This window comes from Linepithema humile, chromosome 7, assembly GCF_040581485.1.
Source record: "Linepithema humile isolate Giens D197 chromosome 7, Lhum_UNIL_v1.0, whole genome shotgun sequence".
In the NCBI taxonomy this organism is placed as follows: Eukaryota; Metazoa; Arthropoda; class Insecta; order Hymenoptera; family Formicidae; genus Linepithema; species Linepithema humile.
In genome coordinates, this window is record NC_090134.1 from 4,128,208 (window position 1) to 4,142,245 (window position 14,038).

Here is a 14,038-nt window from a genome sequence, read left to right on the forward strand (position 1 = left end):
TGAACATATATAATAAATATTTTTTTGGTAAACATTTATTTATAAACTTTTTTGATTTTTTATTAAAGATTTTTTTTATATCTGGAAATTACTTGCCAGGGTAATTTATAGTAATACCGGAGCATTATTTTACCGGACACAATGCATAATAGATACATAATTTTCAACTTACTTGAAAGAAAGAGATCCTGGAGGGCCTGGGCAGCCTGGCAAAGGAGAGCCCATGTTTCTGCAGCAGCGAGTCCCGTGCCTCTTAAGGCAAGAACATCCCCTGCTACCACTGCGAATCCTGGGCCTCCAGTCACGTCCGCTGGCATTCTGTAAACGAGAAAATATTTTTAATCATACTTCATAACTGTGTCCAATAATTAAAAATTTAATTATTTAATTTTTTACATAAATATTGTTTTTTTAACGAGCGAAATTGTAATATTAAGTTTTACAAAAATATGAGCTAAAAATGTGTCAAGAAGATTGGAAAATAGAGGTTTTGAGAGGTGACAATACTTTATCTTCTTTTGGAATGAACATGCACAGGATCAGGGAAACGACATGGCGGCAACGTGTTCTACAGTCCGTGTCGCGAATAAACAAATGCAAACAAGCTAGGGCGTGCATATTGAAGGTATCGGGCTTGTTGCTTGCTCAGTCTCGTTTATATTAGCCCCTTTGTTCGACATACATGTCGTCGTGGCTTAACGTGCTCGAGCAAGGAACTCTATTTTGCAAGAGTTATGTAAATTCATTTTCTTCGATAATACGTTATGTTGTATAAACAGATGCGGGAAAGCTTATCACTATAAAAGATTTGCTATATTAATATTTTATCAAAATAGCACACATAGATCTAATATTTCCTTATATCGGAGATATGCAGATATGATTTTATTATTATATTATGTAGTTAGTAAATGGTTTTTATATGATTTATTGATATTTTATCTTATACATTTACATTTATTTTATACATTTTTATACATTTTGCAATTTTTAGCTTTATAAGATTTAAAAAAGTTTAAAAAATATTTAGAAAATTTATTGTAAAGTTTGTAGTATATCGTAAAAATAAAAATCAAATTAAAGTTTGTTATAAATTATGTTCTTCGATTAAAATTGGCAATTTCAATATTCAAGGAATATTTTCCTCATATTGGAGAACAAGGAAAGAAAATCAAGATGCGCGAATGTTTATCGATTGAAGGTGAAAATCCCGAGTTTTTGCATATTTATTTTTAATCAAACGCGCGACAACGCGTTTGCGTAGTTCTTCTTTGTCCGCGTTTGCTTGCAAACTTAGCAACCGCGAATCTCAACGTCATATGCACATTCCGAGAAACAATCAACAGATATACCGTCGTCAGAGAAAACAATAGACGTCAACCCCATTTTCAGCAGCGTTCTCTTCCGCGACTGCTCTTTCAAGCAAAGTAACGTGGGCTATCGTTATCTGCCCTTTGCGCTGTTCTTCGCTGATTTCTATTTGATCATGTTATGAGAAAAGAGCTTTATCTTGTACACGTTTATATGACGCGTGGGACACGTTTAAATTGTATTAAAATTTAATCTGCTATCTAATTATTATGCTAAGATGTCTGACATGTGGAATAAATACGAAAATACAAAAAATAGCGTTAAATATGCAAAAAATTCTGAATTTTTAATGATAATTGTGAAATATTACATCTATTTTTTATGTTGCGTGGTTGATTTTAATTATGGTTATAATTTTATTATCAGATAAATCTTATTTTACGGTCAAATAGATATATTTTATAAATCTTCAAAATTCTTATCTAACAACTTGTTTTTTTTTTTCTTCTTTTTGTGTAACGTAAAACTATTTATCGTTCTCTTCTTTCTCGTTCTTTTTTTCAAAAGGGATGGGTCGTCTTATTTAAATTACTGTGTACATTTCCTTGTAAATGTTTACGTGTTACATTGAGAGAAGTCCAATAGACAATGACCACGCACGTATAAGTTTTAGATTATCGAGTTTCTCGTGAAACTAGTTTCCAGATAGTCCAAAGTCGACATATTCTCGTGGACACGTTTCGGTCTTCTGCACTTTCCCGATTCTCGCATTTCCAAGTTAGACAGCTGCGATTGTCCTCTCTATTATGCGACGATCACAGCCACAAGATTTCCGCTTGAACGAAAACGCCTTTCTTCATTTTTCGACACAGAATAACGCGACACAGCTGCAGCAATTTTGGTGTTCTGCGAAGTCTCGATATTAAACTTTATGAACGATTAATAACGAAAATGATTGAAACCACAAGTTATGAAATATGTGACATTTTATTGTTTAATTTAAACAAAAATATATATTTTTAAATTGATAAACTGCCATCTTTTGCGGATCCAATCTTGATTGGACGGATCGTGTAAGATTTTTTAGTCTGCTGTAATTCATTTGAGTATTATGACTTTAATTGTGATTAACTTAATACTGCATGATGGCTGTCAATTTAGCGTGTTCGAACTTTATTCGATCAAGCGCGATTGCTCGTTCCACTGACATGTATTACAAGGTTATCGCGAACAGAAATTTTCTTGGTGTGCGTATCACTCACACACACACTATTTACAAGCGGTTTCCCGTTAACAAAGTTATAAATCAAACGTAATTTCCGAAGTGTAACTTTCCTGCAGCAATTAAGCGGTAATTAAGGCGATGTGCCGCATTCTCTCCGGTCGCGCAATTGTAATCGCGATTTTGCGGAGCATAATAAACATCTTGATTAGCTTTCCGTTCCAGACGGTCCATTCCGCGATTGCGATCCGTCTCGTGTGACAACAGTAGCTTGCGTGCCGTCTATCGTGTATTATCTTTCGATCGTTTCAGTCAATGAACCGTTGTAAAATCTATTGATTCGCGCGATGATGGATATCCGGGTTATTTCCTGAAGTTTACAGGGTCAAACACTGTGACAGCAGAATTTATTGCGGATACTGTTGTTTATTTTGCGTACTCTATTTACAACATTAATCAAATTGTTGCTTTTACAATTATATTTATTACCGATGTTATTTCTATTTATTTAATTTTTCATTCAATATTTTGTATTCTTTTTTTTCTATTTGAATTGTATAAATTTATATGATTTTTAATTGTTTTAAAATTAATATTTAATTCATATTATTTAAAGTTTTATTAATTTTTGCAAAAATAAATAATAGATTCTGTATTATAGAAAAAATAGGTACATGTTGGGCTTACTGATTTTATTATTTAAAAAAATTCGTCACTTTTGGTACTTTTTTCTATTCTTATTTTTTTCTTGCCGGCACTCATTGAAAACTTAGGATTATTCAATTTTGAAACTTTCGGTCTTCACTAATATCAGTATTTGTGCTTCTCTGTAGCACCGTGTACCAAGCCTGATTGCTCTTGCGACAAGTGCAAAAGAAACTTCGCGGAAATATTAATTTTCCGCGACAAATATTCCGTCTCGCGGGCGCCAGTTTTCCGCGCAGTCGGCTGGCGATAAAGAAGACCGTCAAGAACAATTAACGAGCTAATTCGGATAATGGTGTTAAAGTCTTTACTCAACTTCACGTAAATGCGCAATATCAATTGTGAGAAAAACATTTTGAATTCGACAATATAATTTATAAAAAATTTCTTTTGTTCTTTATTTATAATATTTTATTAATCTTTTTCTAGAATATTGCTTTAATAAAATATTCTAAATCAAAACCTGAAAAAATAAAAAAATTTAGACAATTTTAAAACATTGATATCCGAATTTATTGTTGCGTTTATTAACTTTAAATCGATATTTTTTGTCAAGTTTAAGATTGAAAGTATTATAATAATATACTTAATAGTTATTATGTTAGTTCTTATTTTGTGTTTATAATATTTAATTTTACATTATTAGCGTTGTAGTTATCTTCGAAGATTATAATTTCAGATGTATGCTATTTCAATCTGATTTCTTCTGTCACATTCAATTGCACGACGTATTACGTTACATTCTCGAACTACCGGACAAACGTGTAACCACTCATGCAACTCGGTCACCTTTTGTGCAAACCTGAAACGGAACTGCATTGAATTATGCAATATCCGAATTTGGCCGGATTAAAGAGGCAACCTAGAATGGTTTTGACAAGCCTAATACTTCATGCGAGTTCCGATAACTGCTTGCAGCTAATCAGCTGTGCATTGGATATTCCATTTACCGTAACATTTCACTAATTATCGTTATTAATTTTCGTACCGCATGCTGTTCCTAAATGACTAAAATTGACTATTTTTCCGGTGTCGGCGTGGAAACGTATGCGGGAGACAGAATGCACATATAATAACGTTAACACGCCTGTGTGATTACGAGTGATCGCGGAGGCAGGGCATTTAATTAGAGGACAATCAGTTTGCGTCGGGATGGAGCCATTCCGCGTGATTTAATCGGAGTGCAAATCAAACTGCACGGTGCACAACGCGGGAAGTACTATCCGCGTTCGTAATCGAATAAGCATTGTGCATGTAACTTTTGCGCTTTTCAAATCGAAAACGCCGATAGAACAATTTAATCGAGATAGTCGAGGATATAATACCTTTATGTAACCGAGTAATTCAGCTTGGAAATTGATTTTCGGAAACCGATCGGTTTATCGACTATTCATGAATCACATAGAATGTCAGCTCGTAGTCGATATCGTGTCGGATGGAACATCTCGCATAATCAACCAGCCTGCGTTCGCTTCGCGCGATCCTATACCCACCTTACACATTGTCGATCGGTGCGTCATAGCGCGGCGGTGTTCGCGCCGTGATGATCTCGTGCGGTGCGAAAGCGTGCGCCCGAGTACCCGGCAGGTAGTACACGAGGCAAGAGACCCCGACGAGAAACAGGAAAAACAGGAACACGAGGTCGAACATCAGTAGAGAGTTCAAGGTCATCAGCTGCATCGTGCGCGTGCAACTCGCTCCACCATTACACGCGTGCACCCACGCACCAACAACACAAACCCGTCGAGCGTACCGCCACCTCCCTTCTTATTTCATCACGTGCTACGATGTTCTACGTCTTCTTGTTTGCTCGATCGAAATTCCTCACTAGCTTCGGCACGCGGCGTGTTCAACTTCGATAGGAGCGATTTCGCTTTGTTAGACTGCGAACGTAGCGATTGGCAATCTTTGATTAATCATTCGTATGAAACCGAAGTATCGTAAATTTCTTTGATCATTAGCTGTGAAATGTGTAAAACCGTAATATATTTGTTAATTATTACTGTTAATTAAAAACTTAAAAAGAAAAATAAACTGCATAAAGTTTATTAGAGTAATGTACTTGTATTTAAAAAAATATATCATTGTATTTAATTGGATGACACAGTGGTTGATATTTGCGCAGCTAAAATATCTGACGTACAACCTTTTAACGCGATAAAATTTTTAGCATAAAAAGCACAGCAAAAGGCAGTTAGCGAGTAATTAAAAGTCTACGGAGTCCCTATAAACACAACGGGAATGAAAGTAACATTGCGGATTTTTTTCTCTTATTTTTTTTAATAATAAAGTTCGAACTTTTCCAAAACCAATTCGCAGTAGTTATGCGGCCATTGACAGCGAGAGTGTTCCGACAATCGAAGTAATTGGATTTCCCACGAATTATTATCGAAAGTTATCAAAGCCAGCCGCACTAGAATCGGTGAGTCGCGCGTATTACCGCCGGTAGGAATGTACGTGCCGATATAGGTGATTATGGATAGTACTTTCACGTCGAAATGAGCGCGGAATAATTAGCCTCATTATCGATTCCATTTATCTACGCGCATTTCATCGTTCGTATAGCGATGCGCGTCGCTTTAATAGAATTATTATTGATTTGAACGGAATCTGCGTACGCGATCAGCTTTATTTTACAATATTCACGTCACATTCGCTTATCAACAATAGTAACTTATTTAAGATGCGCAATTGTTAAATTCATCAAATTTGTCATATAATACATGAATAAGTTGCACTTGAAAGCTTTCTTTTATGAATAATCTGGAATATTTATAGTATTGTGCAAAATATTGATATTATTGATCGTGATAATAAATTTAATCATTGTTGCTCATTGTTATTCTTCAAAGTTTATCTTCCTAACAAAACTTATGGCTACAGACCTTATTTTGGCAATTCGATTTTTTATCAGGCCACAATCAATGATTTCTCATATAATAAAGATATTTTAATTGATAATTTCTCTCAATGATCACGATTGATGACATTCTTTTACACGTGATGCACAAGTTCTATCTGGAAATAATTAGGATTTCTCTCAAAAATTATGGCAAGTAAAAAACAACGCGCTCGAGGACCTTCTCACTCAGATAGTATAGACTTATCTGAAAAAGACGAAAAAAATCTCGCCCGATTTCTTCTGGTACAATAGCTACAATCCATTAATTACAACTTTAGCGTTACGACAAAACGAAAAGGTTCTAAGTGTAGAAGACGGTGACACGACCAGACCGATCGATTGATGACTAATTACAGTTTTAGGCTTAATATGTGCGCGGAAGATTATCCGACTTAGAGGATAGAGAATATAGATTACGCTCTATGAGATAGATTACATAATGAGGGAATGTAATCTGCATTGAGCAATTTTAAGAAATGTGTATAAAATTTATGAAGACGACAACACAAAATGTGCAATTTAATTTATCTGTCTAATGCACAATTGTGACATTGGAAAAAAAATCGGACGTTTGAATCTAGTCTTTTTTTCCAAGTCAATCGAGTCGAGTGGCCAATCACGGACGAAGGATTGTCCGTATCGGAGTGTCTGCGCGCGGTCGAGTGATTTTCCAGTTACGCAAATTTTCCAGTATCTGCCGGTTCGTTCAATGGGTTTCGCCGATGCGCCGACTACCGGCGGAAATTTACGGGATGACATAATTTCCGTCCGGGCCGTTGCGCCAAAAAGGCGAGTCTCATTCACACGTCAGTTTCCCATCCGTTTTCGCAATGTCGTAGAATGCCCATGAAAATTCGTGAATTATCGACTGCGGAAACGCGAAGGTTGCAGCTCGAATTCTATCTCGAATTCTTTGCCTTCGGTTTTTTTCACGAATTTTTTCACGCATTTGTCATCACTCGTCGAGAACTTTTAATATCAGAAATATTTGCCAAGCATAATCGCCTATTTTTTTAAACGTTTCAACAAGCGGATTTATAAAATTTATTTTTAATTCTTTATTCTCTCAATTGTTGTGATCATGATTCAATACAAGGAATTTTTTATCATGTATTTGTTATCAATTGTCGCAAATTTTTATGTATCAGAAATTTTTATAAAAAAGGATTATGTGATTTTTATACTTCTCTGTTACTATAATATAAATGTATTTTATACAAGAATATATAAATTTTATTAAAAATTTTATCAAAATTTTTTGTAATATGTAGAATGGAAAAATAGTAATCAAATAAAAATAATAGTAGTAATCAAATCAAATAATAAAAATAGTAATCAAATCTTCAAATCAATTTACAAGTGCTGTTAAATACGGACGAAAGTTACGGACATGCAAAAAGCAACGGAAAAATAAATCTGTCTTTTTTCGCCAATCTGATAGCTGGTAGGGAAATAAAGAAAGTAAAATTATTTCATCATGAATTTAACTTTTCTCTGGAACTAAATCCGCATAAATCGGACAGAGCGTTTCTTAATTTGAACTTTGTTCCGAGAAGAACAGCTTTCGTCCTCTCGCTCGTTGAGCAAAAAGTTCGGAGGTCTTCACGAAAAAGATTCTCTATAATATCGGCACTGCACCTTGACGACAAACAAGAAACGGGAAATGTCATATGCGTGCCAGCTGTTGCGTGTTTTCAAGCTCAAAAGCGTGACGCGTGTATTTTACTCGACGATGGTGCGGCATGTGCGCTTCGTTGCTTAGCATCTTGGCAAATTTAGCATCGCCAGAATGAATTACATAATATTCGGAAATGACAGTTCTCGTTCCTTGTCGTATCAGTCTGTCATTTTAACTTTCTTTGTTTATGTAAGAAAGATATAGTATATTTAAACTATGATTATACGTCTGAGATGAAAAATCCGATCTCTTAAAACTTTACTTAGAGAAAACTTTCGCGTTTATGTTCATTTTTAATTCCCCCAAGTATAACTGGAATTGGGAATATTCGGGAAGCGAGTTGAAAGATCCTGCGGGATTTACGCTAATTTAAGAACCGGGGGTGAGGGACATTGATCGCGCGGTAAATGATGCGTGAACGAACTAGATAGAAAATCGTGTAATATATGACATTAGGTTTTGCGGCAAACTTTAGAGCGCTCGAATATAGCGACGAATAGGAGCGACCGGTGATATCCCCGACGAAAGGATCACTATCGTCGTCTCCCGGTATTTTCCTTTTTCCCACTACCTGCGAAGGAATTCGCCGAGTACGAGTATCGAACAGGCGAAGAGTTCAGGACGGTTTATGCCGCTGCCGAGTATAGTTGCGATAGATATAGACCGCGAGATAAACGACGTATTACCGGCATAAAGCAACTTCCTCGACGCACGGCGACAGCTATACCCGTCAGCGTGATGTACTCGTATCTTTCCCGTAGCCTCTTTTCTCGATCCAATTCAACGAATCTGTGGAGTATGTGCACGGTACACATAGTACAGGGATACACATCAGTAGGAGGAATGCGACACAAGATTCTTAATATCGAAAATTCGAGAAAAGTTTTGAAAACGCCAACAAAAAAAATTGAATGTCGAAAAATACCATTACGTTTACATTTATCCCGCAACTATTTTGTACTCTCATTGTATCACAGCGCAATTATTGAGTTTCATATCGTTAAAGATATATGGGATTTACAGTCGTGATTCTCTCCGTCGATCGAATTAGATTACGGTACGCGTCACTTAGAAAAGGACGCTCGTTTAACGCACGTGACGACGCGCAATCGACTTTGATTTTATCGTTTAATGGACTATTTGATTTTCATGCTGGTCCACCAGGGATTTTATTAAACGGCTTTTCCCGTCGTCGTGTTTTTCTTTCTCTCTTTAGCTTCTGATTGTTACGCTTAGGCGAATCCACGTTGGCAATCACACGCCGGCAATAAAAATGGTGTTTTTTTCGCAAGTTATAGTAACATATCTGGACATCAAAATAAATATCACATGTTTTGCAGATTTCAGATTTAGAGTAAATTTTGTGCGCTAATCAAAATAGAATAGATAGGATATTTCGTTTAACTTTATAGGAATAAATTTTCAGCTAACTTAACAAATTGATAGTTTGGATTAATTCTATATTATTCAACTATGAAAATTATATTTTTTTAAATTTGATAATTGATTGAATATTGTTTAAACATTATATGAACATAAGAAATTTATTTAAGATTAGAAACAAGAATGTAAGAAACAAATATCAAGGTGTGAACAATTAATTAATTTGCAATTTAATTTAATGATTTCATGTTTAACTAAATTTGTTCTTGCTTCTGAAAATTTAATATATCTAAAGTTGTGAAAACTTTTCATAAAACATATAACTTGTAACATAAACATATAACTTCATTATAAATTTAGATTGTCGACAAAATTACTTTCTAACGTAATAAGGGCGAGATTTTTCGTTCGACTTTTCACTGGAAGAAGTTACGCTCGACAATATTCTCGAAATGGACAGATAGACGGACAGACGTTAAAGAGCACAAGGAAAGTTTTCGCATGAAATAATTTCTATGACACGATTAAATAGAAGGCACGTGGATAATTTTGATTGACATTAGGTAAGCGGTCAGAGTTACAGAAACGCGAACGGGGAAAAAGCGGCTGACGCGCGCGGTGCGCAAACGCGTTAAACGAACCGCGGCGTCATAATTTCCAGCGGTGGATCGCGATAATTTAATTTCGCGGGAATGAAAGATAGTGCCCTCCACAAAGTAGATCGCCCTTGCGCGAGGAATTACGTCGGGCGTATGAGACGGCGCGTTCCCCGTAAGTCGCCAAACTGGAAAGCAGCTCGAATTCCTTATCAAATTTCCAGTACATTATTTCTCATGGAAAATTACAATTCTCATAGCGGGAATACGAGACATGTTAACTGTCGAGATTGAAAATGGCAGAAATTATTAGTAGCATTGACAGTGTGGGTGACATAAAATATTAGAAACTACTATCATGATATAAGAGCACATGAAACTAGCAGCATATAATTTATATATGTGTTACAGAGAGAAATTTGAGGAATTAGATTTTTTTAAATATTATTTTTCATACACTTTGCTCATACTAAAATTTTTATTATATCTATTCATCAAAAGTGATTATATTTTAGTTTTTTATTCAGTGCTAACTTATTCTGATTATTTCTTCTTTTTTGGGTAGAACACTTTTTGCAGGATACAATAAATTATTTGTGATTGGATCTTTTATTTTGTTTATTGGTATAATGACGCTAAATGAGTTCTCTGCTTAAACGTTATATTCAAAATCGATAATTTTGTATTTTTTGTTCGGACATTGAACTGGCGAAAAATCGCATTTTATGAAATTATTTCTCATTACTTTATATCACGAGCAACTAACAATGACGTTTTTGCTCCAACTTTTTTTACGCTACGACTAACCCGTTAATTAATCCCACAATAACGAACTCCCGTTATGAATTATATTTTTCCTTCGACGGAAATCTCATCCGCCTTTCTAGCGCATCGCGTAGCAATAATCTTTTTCTTGTACCTTTATCGCTACTTTTAAAATCTTTCATCAACGCGATCGGTTCCTTTTAGTTTTCAACACGACCGCAAATTGAATTTCTCGCCGACGTGGAATTTGTTCTTTCTCGATCCATATATCGCGTCCTCTCGATATATTACTTCCCTTCACCGTTCTTATATTATTTGCGCTAATTTTTTTTGTTTGGTGCACAATATCGATAAAGTTTTAAAAATATTGCACCTGTGTGACTTTAAAAATACATTGTTTTTCTCCAAATCTGTTTTCCTTATCAAAAAACTCATCTATCAAATTTTGGAACAATTAGTTGAAAAAGATGATCGGAATATTTTCCATCGCAGAATATTTTTCAAATAAAGTTTCTATATGTATAGTATAGTGACTCGTTAGCGAGAGTAAAAGAAACCTGACATTTCGCGTAAATTTAAAAGATCAAAAAAGCAAGGATCGCTTTCGTGCAAATTGCGCGAAGCGGTGCAAGTGCATGCATAACTGAAGCATTTTATAAGCTAGGCTTTCCAAACAGAAGTTAGCCGATGGTCGGGGATAAAAATTTCAATTTGCGAATAGTGCCTGCTTGTGCTTGTGCTTACTGGTCACCTGCTGGATGCCATAGCATTCTCATTTTTTTTTATATAGATATTTACCAAAAGAAGGAAGACTACGGTCCCTGGATAGGAAATAAGGCAGCACATTGGCGTTTTTACTCAACTACGCGTAAATCTTTATCGAGTAAAAGGGAGATGTCATGATATTTCCGGTGACAACGATTGACACAGGTAATTTAGGGGATGAATTGTCTTTCGTGGTGTTAGTTTTGTATGAAAATAGAATGATTTATGGAGGAATCTTCTGAAAAAGTGTCACAAAAACGATTACACTATTTTACTTCCCGGAGGAATTATTTCTGTATGAAATAAGAATTGATATTATTCTTTAATCAGCTCCAGTTAAGTTGCTACATAGAATAGCGTAACAAGTTGTGCAATTAAATTATATGGAAGAATGGCTGTAATCCTCTTTTCTTGGAGAATTAGTGCAATGCAACAAATGATTTGTCTCAAGTTATTTTGCAATATCAAATTTCACATTAATCATTAATTATATTTGAAACTGCCAAGATTATATTTTTGCTTAGTTTATATTTTTTTAAACAAATATTACTAAATTAATTTTAATTTATTTTTAGAAACTAATAAATGCTGCATTTTGGAAACATTGAGTAAGGAAATATAAATTTTGTTTATCATCGAATTTTTGATAATTTGCGACTAAGACAGTTTATGTATAAAAATTCTTTACTATATGAAAGTGACAGGAAATCATTACGTTCTTGACGAAGTTTATATCGGAAAGATATTGTCACTGTGTTGCTTCCATTACTCTTTCTGTGACGATTTATCTTCTCTTAAAGAGAGTGACTTGTAGGTAGTAGGAAGTGAATCGTATGAAAAAATAAAAAATATTTGAATGAAAGGGAAAGTATTTATCTTACGGATGTCATTTCTTTCCAGAATCTTTTTATATACAGCAACATTTATCATGTATAGTGTCAGATTTGAATAATAAATTAATTTAATAAATATCGTTATTATATCTTATCCATCTTTAGAAGTTCGGGCATTAGTAATACAACACTTAATGATCTGTGTTTTATATTTTTTTTTCGAGAAAAGTTCGGTTAAGAAGAAAAAATTATTTGTTTTTACACGTCGTACAGCTATTTTTATAATTTAAATAATAAATTGCGGTCGTATTAAAAGATTTTTAGAAATTATTGTAGAGAAGAACAGTATTCACTTTGAAGTATTAATTTATATAGAGTTAAATAATAATATTATCATCAATTATGGTTTTGAAGTTAAATGAAATTTTCACCGTCGGATTGAATATAACAATAAAATACAAAGAGAGGAAAGAAGGTAATTCTTTCTACTGGATCTTCATTAAGAACGTCAATCGACTTCCTGATTTTAATGAGATATGACGATCAATGGACCGCGAACGAAGAGCTTCCGGATTTTGTTAACAGATCTCTGCTTCGCCCGTGGCAGTTTGCAAATTACGCATAGTATTAATGTCTCGTTTCTCTAAGGACTAAAAACTGTTTTGTGTTTTCAGAAGGTATTAATATCCATTTCAACTATGAACATTTTTTCTGTAACTTTTATACAATATTTTGCGAAAAATAATATATAATTATATTATAGAAAAATAATTTTTTTATGCGAATGACATGTATTCGCGAAAAAGCTTACTTGCGTAACGCCGTAATAAAACTTTTAGTTCCATTTTTAACGCGCTGTATAGAAGTCTAATTGCTTGTTTTGATTAATTAATTAACTTCTCTCTTTCGTTTCATAGAATGGTGGTGTACATTCAACACATTTAAATAATGACTGTACTGTTCCGGAAAGACAAATGTTTCAAGCCAATGAACCGACATACTAAATTCAAGTCCCGCATATTATAAAGTGCAAAATTCAATCTCGAAAATTAATATTACTATATTTTGAACACATATTTTGATACGTGCACGTATTGTATCGAGATTATAATTAAGTTGGTGCTTGCAAAAATACGGTTTTTACACCGCAGTTAATATTAATATATAAATGTTGTTAACATGTAATCAAATATAAAACTCTGATATGTATGAACTTTTCCGTAAAACTCGGTATGAAGTTCATATGCTCATTAATGTGACCCACATAAATCACGATTCAAAATACTGACAGTGATTTGATTGACACTGATCATGTGAAAAAACTCTTAAGTGAAGCCGCGAGATGGAATATTGACAAGTATTTGTATTGGCAGCAATATTGATCAGGCAAGAGCCTTATAAAAGAGAACATATAACTGCGTCTGCATAAAAATAATTAAAGTACGTTAAAGAACAAAGGAGAAGATATTAAGCTACGAATACCGGCGTTACTGGCACGTGTTTCTCGATCGCGTAATCTTCTTTTATTCTTTTATTCATTATTTTATCACAAACGTTAAGATTACGATTCTTTTTCGCTGAAAAATATTAATAATATGGAAATTGTAAAACTAGATGTATGTATATTAGGCATCCAAGATCTTATATTTATAAATCGAAAAAAGATTAGATAGTTTTTTAACATGGATACATTGAATTCTTTTAGCTGAACAGTATAGTTCCTAATTTCATTACAGATTTTTTATATGAATTAATTATTTCCGAAAAATCCGATATTCTTTTATCAGAGAAAAGAGTTACGCAGATAAGGGTAATAGATTTCAACATTTCTCCACGATGTAGCTTACCAACGCCTTTCGTTTAGATCTTTTTTTCAAT

At 34.1% G+C, this 14,038-nt stretch overlaps 2 protein-coding genes across 7 annotated transcripts in view; one reads left to right on the forward strand and one right to left on the reverse strand.

Annotated features, from left to right (window-relative positions):
• LOC105668274 (uncharacterized) overlaps positions 1 to 14,038 on the forward strand; it is a 212,564-nt gene that overhangs the window by 77,484 nt on the left and 121,042 nt on the right. The gene's annotated exons all lie outside the window — the stretch shown is intronic.
• Positions 1 to 14,038, reverse strand: part of LOC105668260 (tyrosine-protein phosphatase non-receptor type 13-like) — a 72,026-nt gene that overhangs the window by 38,232 nt on the left and 19,756 nt on the right. For 2 of the 6 annotated variants that reach the window (XM_012360523.2, XM_067358694.1), the window contains exon 2: positions 173 to 318. In XM_012360523.2, the coding sequence (XP_012215946.1) occupies positions 173 to 317 (145 nt within the window). In that variant the 5' untranslated portion in view covers position 318. Of the gene's footprint in view, positions 1 to 172; positions 319 to 4,731; positions 8,664 to 14,038 lie in introns of those variants that run through there. The other 4 variants (XM_012360525.2, XM_012360524.2, XM_067358691.1 and 1 more) reach the window with 4 other exon arrangements.